This window comes from Dryobates pubescens, chromosome 19 (genome assembly GCF_014839835.1).
Source record: "Dryobates pubescens isolate bDryPub1 chromosome 19, bDryPub1.pri, whole genome shotgun sequence".
In the NCBI taxonomy this organism is placed as follows: Eukaryota; Metazoa; Chordata; class Aves; order Piciformes; family Picidae; genus Dryobates; species Dryobates pubescens.
In genome coordinates this window covers 10,319,991-10,342,090 of record NC_071630.1, presented here as the reverse complement: position 1 = coordinate 10,342,090, position 22,100 = coordinate 10,319,991, and the positions used below count along the sequence as shown (strand labels likewise).

General features: G+C 38.1%; 1 protein-coding gene across 2 annotated transcripts in view; it reads right to left on the bottom strand.

Annotated features, from left to right (window-relative positions):
• CDH13 (cadherin 13) overlaps positions 1-22,100 on the bottom strand; it is a 489,323-nt gene that overhangs the window by 242,380 nt on the left and 224,843 nt on the right. For both annotated transcript variants that reach the window (XM_054169942.1, XM_054169941.1), the window contains exon 5: positions 10,243-10,395. In XM_054169942.1, coding sequence (XP_054025917.1) covers positions 10,243-10,395 — 153 coding nt within the window. The remainder of the gene's footprint in view (positions 1-10,242; positions 10,396-22,100) is intronic.

Below are 22,100 nucleotides of genomic sequence, written 5' to 3'. Positions count from 1 at the left end.
TCAGAGTACGTCTCAGACACACACACACATTTCGGGGTTCTCAGAAATACAATAGTTTTGCTGTGATACTTTCACTGCACGGGAATCCTGCCGACTACGCCAATTAAATGTCTCGGTCCGGAGAGGGAAGGAGACTAGTTCTTTTGAATATTCCCGTGCTGTGAAATTAATCGGCACAAACGAGGCCAAAATATCAACAGCTAGACTATTTATTACATACATAAAATGGAAAATGGAAATAAGAAGGGGAGAGGGAGAAGATAGAGAGGGAGAGAGAGAAGAGAGAGAGAGAAGAGGAAAGGAATCATATTACCACACCCCTCACCCACCCCAAGACAGTTTGAGTCTGCGGAGGAAAGGTGCTGCATGAGGTGCTAGGTTTGTGCTGAGGCTTTGGCTGGAGATGCGATGTGGTCCCTCTGGGCAGCCTGGGTCTGTAGAGAAAGGGTGCTGAGGCTTTGGCTGGAGAACAGATGAGGTCCCTCTGGGCAGCATGGGTCAGCTCCATGAGTAGAGGACATGGAGAGAGGGTTCAGTCTGCTTCCTTCCTTCTCAGCGGCATGGTCCTCCTTCAGCGTTTTTCTCTCTGCGTTTTTCTTCCCTCCATTGCGGTTTTCTTCCTCTGCGGTTTTCTTCCCCTGAGCCAGTAGTGGTCAAGTCTTTTATACAGTTTTTAGTCCTTAGGTATGTGTCCAAGCATTGTCCCTCAGGAATTCAGGAGCCAGGAAATCATAAGTATCCAGATATCGTTCCCCAGGAAGTCTTTCTGTGTAATCCTGTGTGTTTAGGCAGGGGTCTAGATGGAGGGGGGGGGAGGGCCTCCGCCTTCCCTTCTCCATCTAACCTGTCCACACACCCATTACACATCAGGAAACAGGTGGAGAGTCCATTGACTCATCACCCTCCCTTCCTGGGGGTATCTGATAGCTGTCTTGAAGGCGTGATGGCTGGGTCCTTGGGTCATTGTTATAGGCCAGCTGCAGTCCAGTGTTATCACGATGCAATCACAAGGTGATTTGCATCCAGGATTGGTACTGTCTGGGCAAGCAGCAAGTGATTTTATCTTTGTTGAGTCACACCAGGAGTAGACTCTTACAACTGGCGATTTCATGCTGCTAAGCATGGAAACAGGATTTCCAGGACTGCAACAGAAGTGAGATTTGAGTGGAATAGAAAAGGTAGTTGTGTATAAATCTGTCAGGATACACTAAGTTTTATGACATGGCACACTTTTACTTATGCACTGGGCCATAATTTTAGGTGTGTATGTAAGGTATTTAATCAAGGTATCGGAGAAAAGCAACCTGCACACAAACACATATGCAACAGTCTGAAGTGCAGCTGTATTATTTTAAGGTGGATTTGTATATCAATTAGCCTTGTATTGTTTGATGGGCAAATGTTATGTCAGAACTCTATTCACAAAACATGCCTTTTCTTACATTTGATTTCGTGTAAACACCAGGATTCATCTGTGGTACAAGAGGAAAACAAATTCAATTTATGCTCACACAGCATCGATTTGTTAACTTAGGTCTAGCTACAGGGCCATATGATGCTGCTCACAGTACCCACAGCACACAACTCAGTAACAGTCAATTGCCATCAAAGTGGTAAGAGAGAGACAGCTGATATATTTTAGGGTGGGGGAAGATGACCCATAAACTGTTCTAATTTCATTTTACAGATCAAAATATAAAATTTTACTATCACCCACCCACAAATGGTCATTTGTCTCATCTGTGGGCCTGAGAAACAGATGAATCCCACAGGGGACTAAAAATAGTGCAGCCAAACAGCTTTGAAGATGACACAGGCAAATGGATCCTAGACTTCAATCACTGCAATAATTTATATTTCTTTTCTTAAATGTTATACTGCAGACAGGATTTTTTGTATCTTTTCAGCAATAGACACAGCATGACCTATTCTGTCATTTTTTCCTCAGTCTCTCACAGACATGAAAAAAAATACATAACAATTAACATGTGATAGTAGCAGCCATGTGAAACAATGATGTCATATTAGGGCTCCTAAAAATTGCTGCAAGAAACAGGAGGTGCAAAAAGTTTAGATTTTGAAGACACCTTGACTGCACGTTCAGGTGGACCATGCTATTTAATAAGGGGATTTAGTTGTAGTGTAATTCCCTTCAATGATTTTAGAGAAACATGCACAATGGAACAGACTCCACAAACCAAATCATTGAGGTGTGCTTATTGCTTAATTTCTGACAAATTATTTTCATGCATTTTGCTACAATACTGCACCGCTCCACTTTAATTAACACATCTGCAGGAAACTTACAAATCTCTCCAGTGTTTTTGTCACAAACACATGCAGCTTTAAAATTATGGCCCACTATTCTACAATCATTTTAGAGACCAAAAATTAAAATTGCAGTTCTGAAATCACAGAACTAATTATTGTATCAGAGGTTCTATTATACACCTCCCTTTTTGAGACTGACCACTTTTGAGCAGAGCACAGTTCCAGAGGTGGCTGAATTAAGATCAGAATTGGTTTTAATAAACCAAATGCCAGGAATTTCTAGCCAACAATGTACTTCTTAAATTGATATGCATAATTTGATGGAAAAGATGTACAGTCTAAAAAGCATTGAAATGGAAACAAAGCTTATTTTTCCACCAAAATTTCTTAGCATGACATATTAAGTACCCAGACTGTTTCATCAAGATCAAAGAAAAGGCAGGGTCATGTAGTAAGTAATCCAAAGTCAAGAATTTCCTGAACCTAGGTTTCAAAAGGAATTTAGTCACAAGCACAGCCGATTAGAAGGGATAAAGCAGCACAGTTTTTACACAGACTGCAGAATGGTTCTCTACAATCACAACACAAATTTATGCTTAGATGATGGTTATGCATACCTATAGCAACACTGCTTATAGAGAGCATAAAACAGGTCAGTACATCTGAATAAAGAAATGCAGGGAGTGTAGGAACGCTGTAAGTGAATGATACGAAACATCAAGAAAGACAGGGGGGGATTAGAAAGGCTACAGAACAAAGCTAAAAGTGCAGGAAAGACAGACATGCAGGAAAGTGGAAAATGAATAGAAGATTGCAGGATAGGATAAAATAGGTAATATGATTTTACTCAGATACATAAAGAACAAAAGAGAACAACAGAAAAAAGAGATAGTTGTAACAGACCATACCTCAGCTTTCATTAAAAAGCAGAAGCTATAGATTGTTATGGACCCCCATTTCTGAGGTTAAGAAAAATGCATAGCTATTTTCCAACAAGTAGCACATTAAGATTCTGAGTTTTGATCACATATCTAAAGAAGGCAGACTTCTTTATTGGAATGAGAGATATGGAGATCTGAGTAACCAAAATTAAAAAATGTCTGTATTGTATTCTGAATGTTACTCTTGGTGGGGAAAAGCTTAAAGTAGTGTGCAAAACAACAAGAACAGACCTTCAAGACTTGAGCCACAGTGCAACATTTCTTCATGTTCAGCAAAGAATCAAGAATCTCAGAACCTGCGCACTTTATCCAGAAAACAAACAAATACCCACCTAATGAGAGATGAAAGAGGACCCTCCTCAACATTCATAAAGATTAAGAATTCCTACTTAATCTAGGATTAGCTGGCAGAATGTCAATGTATCAAATTGGGTTCAAAAGGAGTTTTTGAGCAGAAAAAAAAAGAATTTCTAGCCAAGTTGCTTGACTTGTACCAACCCAAAACAGAGATGTCCGCAACACTCCTCTTAACTTCTAAACTACTCATTTGCTGCAGGAGCATAACCAGGCATATCTGAGTACACAGCATAAAATGTGACAGATTGCACAGAATTAGAATGCATCAAGTAAAGGGTAGTACAGCCCTAAGCTGGAGGAGCTCACCTAGTCTTTCCCTCTCTTTCATTCAGACCTGACATGCATGCTCTGACATGAGAGAGGTGCAACTTCATCAGTCTCTGTGAAACTTTTCTCATGTCCTAATACTGGGATCAATGACCAAAGTCTGCAAGGGAAGAGTTCCTCCTTTCACTATAGGAAAACTTAAGGTCTGGGGAAAGGGTAAAGTGTCTTCCTAGGTATTTGTGTTTCACCTACAACAGTGAGTCTTCAGCTGTAAGACAAATAGACAAGGAAAAGAAACAAACTGATCATGCTGAAGAGAGGAGGAGTAACATGATAACTCTTAAATGCCTTGAAATGCAATTAATATGTAACAGCAAAAGTATTTTCACAGACTATTAACATTATAGGGCAAAAATTTCATTAGTATCCTCATTTTATTGAACACATCATTATTCTTTCCAGGAGTGGTAGTCTATTAGGAAAAGAAAAAAAAAAAAAAAAATTAAAAACCCAAATCAAACCAACCAAACAAAAAAACCACAAAACCCCCTAGCAAAACAAAAACAAACAAACAAAAACCCAAAGAAAAATCATTAAACCAAAATTAGTCATCTGTTACTCTCTCTGTAAATTCCAATTTTCCTTTATTTCTTACTGCTGTGCAATCTTACTTCTTTCGCTTCAATAAGAAAATAATAATTATGCCTGATGTTTAGAGGCTGGCTTATTTTTAACATGGAAATCCAAGCCCAATTCCTTGTCTTGACAGTTATAGGTTATAAACAAACCTTTGTTGATTTTTGCCTTTAATAAAACTTCTCTGCGTTCCTCCTACAAATGACACGACAGTGCTACTGAACAGCAGGGATGTCAAAGCCATGCAAGCAGTTAGATCTAAGAACAAAGTATTTGCCCTCCAACAAAACTAACTGCTGGCTTTTGTGTGCTTTTCACAGGAATGATATGAGGATGCTAGTGGCCTCTAAAATGAATCACAGTACCCTGCTGATATCTCATAACATTAAGATCTACAGCATATATTGAATAGGCTATTTACAGTAAAAATGAACAAGATACGGTAAATTACAGAGTTTTTATAAAACAGATATCTTTCCCCCCTAAGACAAAATGGGAGAATACATATAAAAATAACATGAATTGTAACTTCATTTCCTGGCAGATTTTCTTTTTATCCCATAAACCAACCTTGGGAGAAAGAGATATTTCCAGTAGCTGGAAATCCCATTTATATCCCAGCTTGCAAGCAATTATTAAAATCTTTCTTTTAAGAAATGTGATTCTATGTAAAATTTATATGGTCAAATATTTGATTCATTCACTCAGTGATCACCTTAGTTTTGACCTTGGTAAAAAATCAATGCCAACAATTCCCCATGAAATGGGGGTGGAGTTGGAACTAGATGATCCTTGTGGTCCCTTCCAACCCTGACTGATACTATGATACTATGAATTCTGGAGTGTATCCAAATAGATCTCACTGAAAGATCTAAGATTTGTACTTCTGCAGAGTTTGTTTCTGATGTTGCATTTCTGCTTACAGGTTTAAGGAAATCTCTGTTAATACTTAATCTTGACATTTCATAATCTCAGTGTAAAAAAAAGAATACTAATTATCTTTTAACACCAAATATCTCTTTCTCTCCAATTTATGGCATCCTAGAAAATACCTTCTATGTCCAAAAATCTATTTGTTACAGAAAAATGGGAAGAAACAATTTTTATTATATTTTTTTGCTAATCCATCACTCTTAGTTTTCAGGTGAAAACTGGGTGCTTTTTTTCAGGTTGACAGATTAATTTACTTTGCCCTTTCCCCACACAAGTAAAAGCAGTGCTGCGTCGTGAACGATTATGTCAGAAACAAAGTTCAGTACCAGGCCAGTGTTGTCACAAGATGGAACAAGTTGCCCTAAGATTCATAGAGGCTTCTGCAGCATAATGCTGTTATGGACAGAAAGCTTTGTTGGAGACTACAGACACCAAGTGTGGCTTGTTGATGAGAGACAAACAGACATACAGAGCTTTAGACCAAGAACCTTAATTTCATTCAAGGTATCTCAGCCAGGCTATGCTGAGATTCAGGATCAGGGTGTGATAAATCATCCTGAAAAGAATATGGCTGCACTGAAGTGGACTTACAGAGAAGACAAATTCATTTTTCTGTACAGGATAAATTACAGCAGTTCAGGTCCAGGTTTTTGTTACAGTAATACTTTCAGAACCTGCAAAAATGCATTCAAGTACTTAGAATTTTTTCTCACAAAACACTCCTTGGCACCTGATGAAGCCACTTTTCCTCATCATTGTGAAGCATTAAACACAGAAACAGACCATTAGAACTGCAGCATCACCCTAAATGTTGGAATCAGTCACTGAAACAACAATCCCACATAAACTAAACCAAAGCACAAGACATTTATTGCTGCTGATTGGTCTGAATTCTTTAGTCTGTTCTCAGCCTACTTCCAACGTACAGAAACAGAGCAAAGTCTTTTAAACATATTTTCTGAATCTCTCAGTCTGCCACTACCAGTTGCAAGGCATCCTTTCACAGAAGTGTGATCTGTCATTATGAAAAAAAAAAACACCACCTGAAAGCTGATTTCACACCTCTGCTTGTTAAGCATTTTCTAAAACAAATAAAGCTCTTCACTTAAAAAATAATTAAAACTAACTCTTCATTAACAGTTCAAATTGCCCAGGTAAATTTGGTCACAGCTCTAATTTGCACACTGTTGTTGAATAGTTTTATCAAGCTTCCTCATTTCACGCTTGCAAAGGATCACTTTCTGATTATTTCTCTTCCACACATATAGACTTGGCAAGCAGCTATGAAAAAAACCAACATCAGCAATGGCATCATCCTTTAAAATCTTGATACTCAGTTGAAAGCCCCCAGCTGACTGATTGGCACTTTGCCACTGATGCTTAAAAGATTACAGAAGTGGATTTTATTTCTGCAGGGATCACATGCAGTGATAAGTAATGGGATACAAGTTTATACAACTTCAGGCTTTGTCCTGTACCCAAGGGATGACTAATCAAAATCTCATGTGTTTACTGTAAAAAGCTAATGGAATATTGTTCCCATTTCTTCTGAGCCTACCTAACTTTGGGTAAAGAACAAAACATATTTCTTTAGCTCAGCAATTTTTGTTGTCTCAGTCATGGCAATCAACATATGCAACTCTCCCTCCTTTTACATGCAAGAAATAATTCTGCCTACAAATACATTATCTATATAAAAGTAAGATTTTAAAAATGAGCTCTGTGGTTTTAATTAAGAGAGAACCCCATAACCACTATTTCTCAGCTAGTGTTCATTTGCCTTGTATCTGAAGCTTTGTTTCCTATCTCACTAGTCTTTTATCAACACTTAGTACAACTTGGCTTCATTGGCATCCTTTACTTTTATCACAGCTCTTTTTAGAAGCACTTTGTTTAAGATGCAACTGAAAAGTCACAAATATTCCTTGCTGCTGGAATCAGAAAAGACTATGGTTCTGAAGTGAACTCGGAACTGCACAGATTATCAGCAATTTTTAGGTGGTGTGTATCTCACTTATTTGGACTAGAAAATCCATATTAAGTCTCCCCATCAAGTTCTTTCATCAGTTTTTACACAACTATACCAGGACTCCAAGGTCCTTCTCCATGGAGCTGCTTTCCAGCAAGTCAACTCCTAATATGTATTGGTGCATGGTGCTTTTAATTCACAGGTGCAGGACTCTACACTTGTTGAAACTCACACAGGGCCCCTTTGCCCAGCTCTCCAGTCTCTCCAGATCTCACTGAATGGTGGCACAGACTTTTAATTTATCAGCCAACCCTTCCAGTTTTGTATCATCACCAAACATGTTGAGTACACTCTACCCCTCATCCAGGTCATTGATGAAGATGTTGAATAAGACTGGACCCAGTACTCACCCCTGAGAAACACCACTAGCTACAAGTCTCCAGTTGGACACTGTACCATTGATCATAACCCTCTGAGCTTTGTTGTTCACAATCCCTCTCCCCATCCACTCTTATATGCCCATTTGCAAACCATCATCTAGTAGTTTCATCAACAGGTTGTATCAAGCCCCCAAATAAATCCAATGGTTCAATCTGATCCAGAGAACTCCTATCAGGATGCTCTTTATCAAACCTTTTTATATGAAAACAGGAATTAGTACACACTTTTCTAAACCCACCTGCCTCTGATGGGCATAATAATACCCCTACATCCTTTTGCAGTTCCTCATAAACAACATTCATTCAAAACTGAAGCTGATTTACTTTCTTTGACCATTACAGAGGCACAAGCCCAGAGAATCTGTTTTCCCAAGAGAGTAGCCAACAGTAGAATCTCAAGCACTCAATTATATTTTTCAATTGATGAACCTTTCTTAGCAAATTTAAAACATTTTGAAGTACATAGATGGTAAAATCTGCTAGGTTCTATGAAATATCATGATCATTAAAGCTCTATTTTGTGCCTTATTAACATTTTCTTCATCCTTATCCCTTGAGTGTATGTGTACCAAACATAGGAATTAAATTGATGCTCAGCACAAAGCAGCCCTCTCTGTAGCTGGAAGGATTTAATCTCTTTATCCTTGTCCCACCACTGACAATATATATGGGAGTATGATGGCTTGCAAAGAACATTTTTATCCACACACACCCCTGCTCCCCCAAGTGACCTATTCTTTCTTTCTTTGCCCTTCACTATGACATTTTCTTTCAGGACATCAATACTGGGCAAGGGCAAGCTCAAATGAAAACAAAATCCAAAAACACTTTTGAGAGAAATTTAAGGGTCTTCAAGTAATTCATCTTTTGGTGCACTGAGGAAATTAGGGAGAAAATCCTGCTGCCTTGCTGACACCTTGATATATCTTTATTGGAAAGCAATGGACTGGATTCAAAGACAAAGTAATCAAGTTAAGGGTTCTCCTGCAGAACTTTAAGCTATGTTTTGCACAACAGGATGCCAGTGAACACACTGAGCGGGGTGCTCTATAACAGGTTAGAAAGCACTACAGCCTATTAGGATATACATTCACACTTCTCTGGATAGCCTATTACATTGCAGTATTTGTATACAACTTGTATTGCTTCAAAAATGATGCTCTAGGGAAATGGTTTGGGTTTAATTTAAGTGTATACTATGCTAGATCAGATAGGAGGGCAATTTGTGCTTTGATGCATTAGGTTGAAAAGACTACTATGATTTTCTAGTAAAAAATATTCAAGGTTCATATTGAACACTTAAAGGTGGAAAGCCAGTGATAAAGTAAGAAACAGCTGGTAAATGAAGACAAGGAACAGTGTTAAAAAGAGAAATGGCAATGCTTTTCTTTTAAGAAGGACATCAGTAACTACCATAAATCCTATGTGTGAGTGGTTAACATACATTTCACTGTAGGCTCGAATGAGAAATAGATGTTTAAGTGTTGAAAACCAACATATGGTAAATTTTATCAGTGCTGTTTCAGCAAGTAGGACTAGTCATCTAACTGGCAAACTCCTTCAGACGAGAGGAGCAGCATTGAAAGCAGAAGTATTGATCACTGCACAGCCTGTCCCCACCATGGCCTGGAGTAGTGCATGGTCACTGCTACATGAGGATAGAGTCCCCTTTGCTGCTGCACAAGTGGCAACATGCAAATACGCTAACCATCTGTCATTTGGAGTTTTGCTGCTCATCTCTGTTGAAGTGGCCAGACACAATTTATCTGGCTACACATTTCAAGTCCTAGAGAGAAAACATTAACTGACAGATCATCTATTTGTACTACACATTTCAGGACACTGTGGCACAGTTGCCTTGCAGATTTTAGAGCTCATTTATTAGAATTTCAGTGGGGATAAATATAACATTTATTGAACAGGAAAGGATTCTTTAGTGAAGTCTTTGTAGGAGACCTACATCTCAGACATATATATCTGGTAATATTTTCATATTAACAGAATCCCCTTTATCTCTATTAAAAGATATCCAGAATTGGAGCTGGATTGTACGTTCCATTGACAGCTTGACAATAAGAGAGAAAAAGGATAACCACGTAGTACCTTAGTGACAACTTTCTGAAAAGATCTCCTTTTGTCCAAACACAGTTTTGTATTCACAAACCAACTGCATACACAATATTCAGACAGTATTTCTACTGAAGATAAATGACAGAAATTACATGCAGAAAGCAGAGTGGAGTTTCAAATGCATGTAAAAATAAACACATTTACCATTTCCAAAGGACAAGTGCTGCTTCTGAAAATTTTATAGGACAGTAGCTGCAATTTAGTCTTCAGTAACTGCAGCCCTTTCAAAAGGAAATGCATGCTCAAAAAGTATATAGTATCAACAGAAAGGCAGAGATCCTTTGCTGTGAGTACTCACCTCATAATTGGCAATTGCTTCCCTGTCAAGGGTTCGGGTCACAGAGACATCCCCAGTGATCTCATTGATTCTAAAGATTCCCTTTGGGTCTTGATCTACTCCCTTACCAGAGAGCCGAAATTTTGTTCCCTCTGCCCCCTCACTGCTGATGACCTGCATGGCAGAAAACAAGAAGTTATAAGCTGTTAGGAAATCTTTCAAAATCATTCTGAAAATACATAAGCCATTTTGATCTTTTACTTCATGTCAAGGTGCACTACCTGCCAATAACATATAACTATAAAACATGTTGCATGGTAATATACAATTATGAATATAGTTTCAATCATTCAGAAAACACTGTGCAATTCTGGTGTTAAACCCTGGAATAGCTACTCAGGTCCTTAGTCTGTCCCTATCTTACCTCTACCATATTTTATTTCATTACTTGGAGTTTCAATTATTCCATTGCTTCTGTGTTCAATGTCTAAACTGTGACATTTTATTTAATTCTGTTTCTCCTGTTATATTGATAAAACAGCTACAAACCAAGGGGGGTGGGGTGGAATAAAAAGGAGAGAAAGAGAAAAGACATATTCCACGTGGGACATAAAGCATTTATTTCACAACCAACCAACCAGGAAGCCATCACACCTTTTTTCCCAATTAGTCAGTCCTTTTTATTAGTCATCATAAAGTCATTACAAAGAAGACTACTTTCAGGTTGTTTGTTTTGTTCCCCCTTTCCCTTCCACATTCCTCCTTTCCCAGGATTTTATACCACGGGAAAATACTCCACATGAAAACATCTGGGTGTCCTGCCCAGAACTCTGCTTAGTCACACAGTTGGAATTCCTCCACTTTCCAAACTCACATGAATTTATATATAGACAAATACAGAAACTCCTTGTTACTATCACTACTTTATTTCCACATAAGGAAAAAAAAAAAAAATCCCTAAAAATCCCATTTTAAGGTTGCTTCACATTAGTGACAGCAGCATATGTAAACTTGCAGAGCTACACAGTGTTTGTTATAAGCTACAAGCTTTGCAAATTTGCTTTTGTACAGCAGAATCTAGAAGGATTATAAATTAATCTTGCCCTTTAAGGCTGACAATCTTGCCAAGCCATTCCTTCCCTCTGCCGTTAATGTTCTTTTGTTTCCAGCAGTTTTATATTGTTAATATTTCTACATAAACATCAAGTCAAATATTTATATGCTGGTCTGAATTACAGCTCAGGAAGAGGAAGGGGAAAAGTGGCCTTCGAAATCTGGACCTGCTCCCATTTTGAGATAATAAATATGCAGGGTGTTTAATAATGTCCCTGAGGAAGAACATGTTTATTGCCCTATTGCTGTGTGTTCAGCAATGCTAGTTTGCAGATTACTGGCAGTGAGATTTTGACTAAACTCCATAATCATTATTCCTTTATTTTAATTAGGGGGAAAAAAGTTATGAAATAGGAAATCAGCATTTTCAGAGATAAAGTTTCGATTCCCAAACCCTTTGGGGAAGGGATAGATTTTACTGTTTGGTTTTACTTTTTTGTTTCCTTCCAAGTCAGAAATAGTAATGGTTAAATTTTTTTTCTCCTGTATTTTTGAATTCCATGCCAAAACAGAGGCAGACAACACTGCAGGTGACAAAAGGGCAAAATAACTTTGTGACTTCAGGTTTTCTGATGAAACTCAACATTAATGGTAGCCATTTAAAAGCTATGTGCTGTTCAATTCATTTTTTTTTTACCAATCTTGAGTAGTTTTTACATGAAGCCTGAAAATGTGTTTTTCTTAACACAAAGCTATGCTTAAAAGTTGTTAGTGTCATGACCATTGCTCCCTTTTGCAGGGAAAAGATGAATTGATCATCTTCTGCTCTGATTTCTGAGACTTACTACAATACAAGTGCATCATCCCATCCAATACAACAACATTTATTTAAAAGGCCTGAAGTCAGCCACAGGCCAACACAAAACTCTGATTCAGAGATGTCTACAGAGCAGTCATTTCCACCACAGCCATCACAGAATAATAGAATGGCAGGGGTTGGAAGGGGCCTCTGGATTGTGTGCTAACACACGATCACCTAGATCAGGTTGCACAGAAATGTGTCCAGGCGGGTTCTTAATGATGCCAGAGAAGGAGACCCCACAACCTCTCTGGGCAGCCTGTTCCAGTACTCCATTGCTATCAAAATAAAGAAATTTCTCCTTAAGTTCAAGTAAAACCTCCTGTGTTCTAGTTAGTACCCACAGCCCCTTGTCCTATCACTGGCCTCCACTGAAATAGCCCTACTTAACAGTTTATGACAAATTTTAGATGTTTTAAAGGACCAATAGCCCAGTTGTAACAAGCTACAGAAAGAGCTTTCTCCGCACTAGACAGAAAGGCAGGAGTGTAATAATAACAATAGTAATAATGGTCCCTGCAAACTTGACTGGTGGGAAAATTTCCTCTCAACTACAAATCTTACAAGTTTGATAGGAAGACTTCCCAACGTGGGGCCTGAAAGATTTGTGCTCCTTGGATCTATGACACATAGGTGCCATATCTCATCCACACTGCAGCTGCAAACCATTCTTCAGCAGAGTTACCAGTGTAAATGACTAGATGTGTTCATTCAACTTTTTTAAAGCTTCTGGAAGTCAAGGCATTCAGGGTGTAAGCATGTGCAGAGCCTTCTCTCCTATTTGTCTATCAAAGAATCCAATGGAGAGCCACAAGGATGATTAGGGAACTTGAGCATCTCCCCTATGAAGAGAGACTGAGATGTCTGGGGCTATTTAGTCTTCAGAAGAGAAGACTGAGAGGAGATCTCATCAATGTGTATACATATCTGAGTAGAGGGAGCTGAGCTCTTTTCAGTAGTGCACAGCAATAAGACAAGAAACAATGGGTTCAAGCTTAAACATAGACTATTTCACCTCAACATGAGGAGAAACTTTACAGTGAGAGTGATGGAGCACTGGAACAGGCTGCTCAGGGAGACTGTGGATTCTCCTTCTCTGGAGAAAACCCACCTGGATGCATTCCTGTGCAGAGTACCCTAAGTGATCTCACTTTGGCAGGGGGGTTGGACCCAACAATCGATCTCTTGAGGTCTCTTCCAACCTCTCATGTACTGTGATACTGTGATCTGTGCATCCAGCTATTGCACAGTGACTTGTGCTTGATATAGGAGTAAGCAGCCCCTGCTAGAGATGCTCTGTGTACCTCTGCATTATTTGTTCAAGAGCAACGGTGGCTGCACAAAAAATTGTCAGAATGTGATTCTTCAAAATGTTTCATCGGCCACAAGAGGGAGCTGCATACTCCCAGGAAGATAAGGAAGAACGTTCCCATCTCCTAATTAAGCTGCTTGTATAATGACTGCATAGTTCAAAGAAAGTGCATTTCCCAGTTCACACTAAGCTCGGTACAATGAAAAGTTTAATAAAAATCAGGCTTAATTTGCCATATGGTTTGGTGCTTCAACAAGAGCAAGGAAGAAGGAACTGGAGGGTTGTCTGACATCTCTTCGGGCAAGACTGCTATTCTCAATGCTGTCATAAACTCAGCACTCTTCATATGAAACTTTCCTAGCTTACAAAGTATTTACACAATGATACACAATGGCTAGGAAAAGAAACCATGGCCAGGGTATTTCTGCTGGAATGTTTACTTGGGGATGTCGCTTTTACATTTCTAAAGTATGTAAATTACTTTCCCACAGTTATTATTACATGAAGTCCAGGTAGAAACACTTATTTCTGCCCAGTTAAGGTAGCACAGACTCAAGCACCACCTACTGAGCATGTGGATAAGCCAGGCAAACTTTAGCTGACCTCCCACTTTCTACCTATTGCATTTTCCCTTGTTCAGAGCTCACACTTCACAAGAGCCTTGACATTGCCTGGACAGACAGCATGGACAGAACAGATGCCAGCTGAGCATTCCACAGTATCATAGACTCTTAAAGGTTATTTCCTCACCCAGGCTCCAAAGGACAATATTAGATGTAGAGTTGCACATTATTCACTTCCCTGCACCTGATAACACTTTACTGTGTCAAGGGTACACTGGAGAATAACTGCACTGAAAACCGAAGTGAGCCATGCCAGCCTTGCAGGACCACATCTCTAGCACCCCAGACGAGCCAGGATTTAAAAAATTACCTCTATTTTTTCAAAAGGCAGAGTCTGTGCTATTCTGCTCAACTGAAAGACACTTTCAAGAAAACAGAATGTGACTTAGCTGACAGGATCTGCTTTTTGCTGAACCATGGCCAAAACATATTTACCAAATGCTATTTTTCATCTGACATTATGTATCCCTTCCAGCTAAACTCATTTCAGCAATGTGATTCCCCTGTTGTTACGGGTTTATCACTAAAGTAAATCAGAGTGTTCTCAAGAGATGAAGAAAAATAGAAATACAAAAAGCCACGCTATGCCCAGAGAGAGACGTCACTGTTCTGCAGCCCCAGCAAATGTGTCTTTAACAGCACCGTTGTTAACCAGTTTCAGGCTTTGCCTCAACTACTTCCATCCTTCCTAGCTCTTGACAACAACTGAATTAGAGATTGCCTTCATTTATTGATTAGGAAACAAATCCCACCCTCAGACAAGAATATTTGGCTTGTACCCCAATACTTTTCATCTCAGAGCACTACAGTGTCTCAGTTAGATTCTAAATCTAAATCATGTTTGTTTATTTTTTGGGATGTCTTTTGGCTTTGACATTTCCCCTCTCCCCTAGCCCCCTGGGAAAAAAATTTATCCATGGTGTATTTAGAGGTGAGCTGCTTTTTTCTCTAATCACCATGCTCTACAAGAGCAAAACAATGGTTTAGGCCCATTGTTTAGATAACACACAAATATTTAAACAGACACTTCCTGTTCTGCCATACTGAAAATTATTCTTTGCAGTCTGAGGCTCCATCTGCTCTGTGCTCAATAATCTTTTGACCAAAACAAACGTAAAATATTCCCGTCGTTATTCAAAACCACTAACCCACACAACCTGCTTCATGGCTGCAAGCTAAATATACAAAAACTCTGGTTAGAAAGCAAGTTATGTAATTGTCTGAGTTTTAAGAATTTATGAAGTCCCTTGGTTCTGATACCTCTCTCTTAATCAAGAGAGGTATAAACCAGTTAAGGATGGGAACCAAATTCTGCACTTTGACAAAGGGAGCCGTGTTGGTCAAAACTGGCCTTCGTTTTCTTTCTGACTTGGGGATTCTTCAGTATTCATTCAATATATAGGTGATAGCCAAGGATATTCAGGTAATTTATTCACAAAAGAAATGGAAACAGAACTTTTAAAGCTTCTCCGAGTGACTATGTCCTTTGTTCATGACAATTAGGGTTAAACTGGGGGTGCTCAAGCAGCATGCAGACCTGGTGCTTAGGGACATGGTTTAGTGTTGACCTTTCAGTGCTAAATCAAGGGTTGAACTGGATGATCTTCAAGGTCTCTTCCAAACAGATATATTCTGTGATTCAGTGAAAACCTACACACTATATATGACAGTATATACGTTTGATAACACCTTTTTCTTGTTCACAAACAAGAAACAGCCTTGTTATTAGCTTCATTGCATTACCAACCAAAACACCTCTGGACAACTGCCCATTCGTTATCTTATCCAAAGCAAGCATGAATAATATTCACAAAATTCAAGTAAACAGCAAAACAAAATTTAATCAACTCAAGATGCTTATGCAATACAATAATGCAGGCAATATCACAGTCCTAACTCCAAAGCATTTCTGGATCAGTTTTCAATCTCCACTCTATGCATGAGGCAAGATTTTCAAAGCTGTATAAATCTCCCTGCCCATGTGCTTTCACTGCAAAGCTTAAACGAGCCAGTCAATCAATCACACAAAGTCTATTTGTGCTTGCACTGGAACAGCACTCCAGAAACCACAAGCACTGGGTGAAAAGGGAAATGTGACCAGCAATAGGAACTAACAACACTGACCCCACCTCCTATGACAGCCAAGGTAAAAGAACACAAAGACAAGTTGAAGTGTTTGGTTTCTTGGGGAACCAAAGCTGGCAACAACTACAGCTAGCCCAGCAGGCATTGCTTCTGTGCAAGTATTTTGCTAGATGCTGTTGACACTCCCAGTAAGAGTACACATATATATATTTCCCAGAGAAAGGAAAATATTTATAGACAACACATTTTATTTAATCTAGCGAAGAAAGCCATAATTAGGTTGTTTTAAACTTTAAAAATCTATTTTCTATGTCAGATTCTCAGAAGCCAATTTGAACATGGCTGGAAAGTGTCTGAATTTTACAGTTTAGTGTACACATTATAAACAAGGTGGCCACTGGGCAAAACTACTGTTAGAAGATCAACCATTGGTACTTATTTGTATTCTTTTGCATTAGTTCTCTTAAGACTCTTATGAATTACAGAAAAAAAATCTGAAATTAGAAAACACATGCATAATTACAATTGTGCATCTGTAAACCGAAGTCTTTTTAAGAGCTGTATAAAATTTCTGAAGCATGGAGTACTGGCTGTACCTTGAACATGGAAACTCTTGTGCCAAGTATCAGAGATACAGTATGGGAATAAAAAAATAGAATCAGGAGTTGAAATTAAATGAATTATGAAAATGAAAAGCCACACACCAATATTTTGAATGGGTGGGTTTTTAGCATCTTTACTATGAGTTTGTCAAGGGAAACATTTCAGTGTGAGAATTGGAAACAATATTGTGAGAATTAAGGCACATGTTTTTAGTGTATTTTTGATGCATGTTTGCAAGACAGACTGGGGGCTGCAAGTGGTACAAATGATCCTTGCCTGAAGCAATCCAAATGAAAATGCATGAATACTCTTATCAGGTCCCATATTCAGACCTTTATGTACATGCAGGAAATAGAATCCATTATTGCTTGAAATGCAGGTGCTATGGTTAAGTATTTTGTTGCACTGGGGATCTGCTTCCTGTAGAAGTCACTGTATCAGCTACTATTTTGTTACACCACTGCAAATGCAATGTTTTAGTAGCTATAATAAAAACAACTCTAAATCCAAAATTTGCCAAGGTTAATAAATTCCATAGTTAAATATTAAAAAAGGAAAAAAACCTTAATGTGATGAAAATGACACAATATATTAAAAACAAGTGAAGTTTCACCACCAGTGCTCCTTATTTGAGGTTTTTTAAGAATAATCAACACAGATAGGATATTTGATATTCAGCTTGAGAATCTTCTCAACATAATGGCTTTTTTATTGTAATTGTCTATAAACTATTCCAAAATTCAGATCAGCTTTGTAGCACAGGTGTCCAAATAAAACAAAATGAACTTATTCATGGGGCAGTACTGCAGACCGGTGGATCCTCTTAGTCTGGAATTCGTTACCATAGCTGGACACATGCAACAATTTCCCTTGAAGAATCAGTTGCAGCACTGGGCCATGCAGAGTTCATCCACAATTGCACCAAACTCGAGGGATTAACCAACAGAAATGTCTAGCAGTGAGCAGTTGCTCATAGATTGAAGTAAAGTAATTCAACGAACACATCAAGGTGTGCGTTACCCTTCATAGCAGATAATGCTTTAGCTTCCCTTTACTCTTAATGTACAAGGAGCAAGAAGATTATTTATTCCTTATTTATTAATTATAAATAATTTTCACATCCCTCTTTTCTAAGAAAGAGCTGATTTCACACGTCTGACTGTAAATTGGGGATTCAGTGCAGAGCAGTTCCCTCCTAGTGAGGACACAGACTTTATAAACCCAGTTTTTTTGCAACCTCAAATGAAAATGACCTAGAAGAGCAGCTTGCTGTTGAAGGTGTGGCTATTTGCTGGTTGATTTGGCCTTTCAGTACCCATTTAATCACCATATTTCAGTTGCTGCTTAAGTTACTAATTTGCAATAAATCCTGTCAATTGAAGGAATTTGAGGACCACTGTCATCTGACAGCCAGATGGAGTAGCTCAAACATTATGGTTAGTTGTTAGGGAAATAATCTGACTGTGATTAAATGGAGACAACCTCAAGATATGCCCTTAAAAAAAAAAAAAAGGAAAGTAAGAGGATTAGTTGGATTTATAGAGGTGACTTATTGCAAACTTATGACTGATCTAAAACTGCAGAAAAGCACAAACATACTTGCAATATTTAATAGTTTCTAATTTTGAAATTCAGTACACAAGACAGAATACATGATGTGTAATCACCACACATGTAGATACATCTGCAAGAGGTGAGAAGAAACAGGAGAACAGAGCCAATTTACAGTACCTTTCTACAGATATTTCCAAGTACTACCTACTCCAAATAAGATCAAAGTATGAATTTATTTCTCAAGGCCACTTTGGCAGCATCCAAGGAAGCATAACATCATTCTGATCTAGTCACAGAATGGAAGAAATAGCAGCAACCCAGCTGCATTGTTCTCAGGCCAAAATAATCTGCTGCTAAGGTCTAGAGAAGTTTACCCTGGGTTGTCTGGATAATATAAACAATATATTTGCTTCCTCTCCCTGCAGCTAAAATTGCTGATGTAGGACTTAGCTACAAATGTTATCTTTAGATCCATGCAAGCAGCAAAGAAAGAAATCAAGATCTGGATTAAGTGAAAACTTCCATCCGGGTAAAGTAATTGGAGCTGCAGAATAAGACAGTGAAGTTGCAGAACCAACCCAAGGAACTGAAGGGGGTATTAAAGTAAGAAAAATGGAGCTGGGGAGAATGATTCACCTAAAACCACTCTCAAAAATTAAGATTCAGTTTAATTTGAAGAAATACATTGGAAGATTGTGTCTAATTTTATTTTTGCTTTAGCTAGCAACCTGCTGTGTCTTGACTTTTGAAAATGTTTTGCAGTTAACGTGAACCTAAAGCCATAATTACTTTATCAAAAGTATTTAAAAAAATTAATTGAAGATATTAAAAGAGAAATATCATGATGAAGGGCATTTTAAAAATTTTGATTCCATTACATGAAGTCAATTTAATTCTTCTGGATACTTTAAGAACCTGCTTAGCACCCAATTCCCACTTGTAGCAAACAACCCACAGATCTAATTATAGATTTTCCTCAGTCACTAGTTCCCTAGGAAACAAATCCATGGCTCATGTCTTGTACATGGAAGGTCATAGTAGGAAGATAAATATTTTTCTGTGTATAGAAACTTATCTAGAGGTCACAGGTCTGCATCTCAGCAGATGTTGGCACTTTTGTCAAGGACAGATGGCAGCTGTATTTGACAGCTATCTCAGACATTTAAAACTTCAGACATTTTGATCTGATGAAGTGCTTAATACTTCTATTAGTAACAATACTCTATGATAATTTATGCTGTTAAAAAGGGATTTCCATTTTCATTCCCTAAACTGATCTCAGTTTTTAGCAATGTGTTCACCTTGGTTTTTATCTAAAATGATTAACCGTCAGAGGTCAATTCGAGAGAGTTGTAAGTCGTTACAACGTATTAGAAAAGATAGTCAGAATTTTAACTTAAATTCATAGTGGTAAATATAAATTTGTTTTCTGATACTAGTCTTTAAAGCTAATGTCATTACAAACCAAATTAATTGAAATGAATTCAAGGTGCCAAAGGTAAGACTTATCAGACTTGTCCTCATTTGTAAGAAAAAACACTGTTCATGTCTATCGTGACCCATCTGCAATGACAGCTTAAATGGTATGCAATTAAACATTTCCCCTCACACTTATTACAATATTGGGCCTGACTTAAGATCAAATAAAGGTTTTAAACCAAGTCAGAGTGTCTTGAATCTGTGAGAAGCTAGAAAGAAGGCTACATTTTCAGCACATTTCAAGGAACATTCAGTAACTCATGGTGAACACCCCTGCAAGTCCTACCCCAAGTCTTGACTCCAAGTCTTGTTCTACTTGTTTGTGTGGAAAGGCAACCATCCAAATCCAAGCCCACAACTACTACCACAAACCTGGGCTCCTTTCCTCCCTAAGTCATTGGATGGGTACCTCAACAGATACTTGATTCTGAGAAATGTTATTTTGTTCCCTTTCTTTTCTCCTGTTAAATTTATATTGTTTCCCCACACCTTTAAAAAAATTATATTACATTCACTTTTTCTGTCTTTTTTTTTTTTCACCTTTGCAAACACTGCCAGTTGTGCTACATTGCTTTTGCCTCTGCAGCTCTAAAGGATTGAACTCTCATTAACTAGAGGTGAAAAAACCCCACGTGATTGGTGAAACTGCTACCACTAGAGAGTATTTCAAATCTCTTAATGCCTCCTAGTCTCAGAAAGGTATTTCTTTGCTGAGTGAACTGTAGTTTGGTTTATTGCACAGAGTGCTGCTGACATGGCTACCTAGCCAGGGAACCCTTGTGGAAATATAGGATCTCCACATACATCATGTTCACCCAAAAACCCCAGGAAACACAAGTGCTCATTACAGCACCAAGGCTCAGGCAGCATTTTTTCTGCGTTCCTGGGAACTTCACCTCTTTATGATCCCTTCTATCACCACAGAATATACTATCTTTCTTTAGTTGTTAATTTCCAAATGGGGCTGATAATCTTTTCTAACACCATTCTAGGATTAGCCTATTTGTAAGAGTAAACCATTGATTGGAAGTGTTTCTGTTAGCACTTCCATAAGCTTTGTCTCTCTCAATAAAGCTTCAGATTCCAAGTTCACCCAGGCATGGAGTTGTGAAATAATTTGATTTTGTTAATGATAGAGTCACCAACAGAGCACGGTGAATCATGCCTTCAGTATTCTGTTTTGAACATTTTAAAGCTTGCTCTTTTCCTTTTCTTCCTTCTTTCCCCCCATCTTCCCCAAAGATAAAGGTTTAAAATCCAAAGTACATTTCACTGATATTACCACTTTACAGTTAAAAAGTTGTTACCAACTTGGATACACTTTCCCATTATGAAAGGTTAGTTTTTAACCTTAATGAAGGCTTGACTCTTGCTAGAATTAGAAATGTAATGCATCAAAGTACAGGTTCCAATGTGCAAATATCTTGATAAAGATGTAATTAGTGACAGTTACATTTGTCACTTAAGAAGCTTTCAGATGACTAAATAATTGCAATACAGTCTTATATGCATATCACTTCATGGAATCATGCTGGAAAATTATGGACTCAATCAAGAAGAAATTAACTGAAAAGAACACACAATTTCCAAACCAGTCATTGTCAAAATGCAGAATCTGAAACTTGGATTTAAACTTCTAAAAGCTGGGAGATCTCGTGAATGATGAAACAATTAAGTTTCAATAGTCCATATGGTACACTGCTGTCCAGCATGTCCTCCAGGTATATCATTACTCTCTTCATGAAGTCAGAATTTAAGGCTATCTAAATTTAATATTCTTTCACTGTGCTGTAGAGTTGTGGACTTACATGTTCAGTTAATAACAACACCTGAAACAGCCTTCCAAAACAACACCTGTATTTGACAAACCTGGACTAAGAACAACTCTTAAATTTAATAAAATTGGAAGTACAAGACTCTGTAATAACTTAAACAATAAAAATAAAAAAACCCAAACAACTCTACACTGTGAAAAGCTTCCTAACAGGAAGCCAAACAATCAACCCTACCTACTCTAGCTAAGTAACATGTCTCAGCACCACAGGTCAACACAAAAGACTTCCCCAAATATTTCAAATGATTGAAACAGAAATACTAATGAGATTGAATGAGACTGAAAAAAAATTACAACTCAGCAAAATAGGCATTGTCTTTAGGCCTGCTCTCTTTTGTGGTTGAATCCAATATCCCATTCAAATTCCTCAGTGCTGAACTCTCTGCTGCCTAGGTGAGAATTTAGAGGTATACTAGGACATGAAACTATTAGTACACACCACTCAGTTTTATCAAAAAACCCTTAAGTAATTTTGCC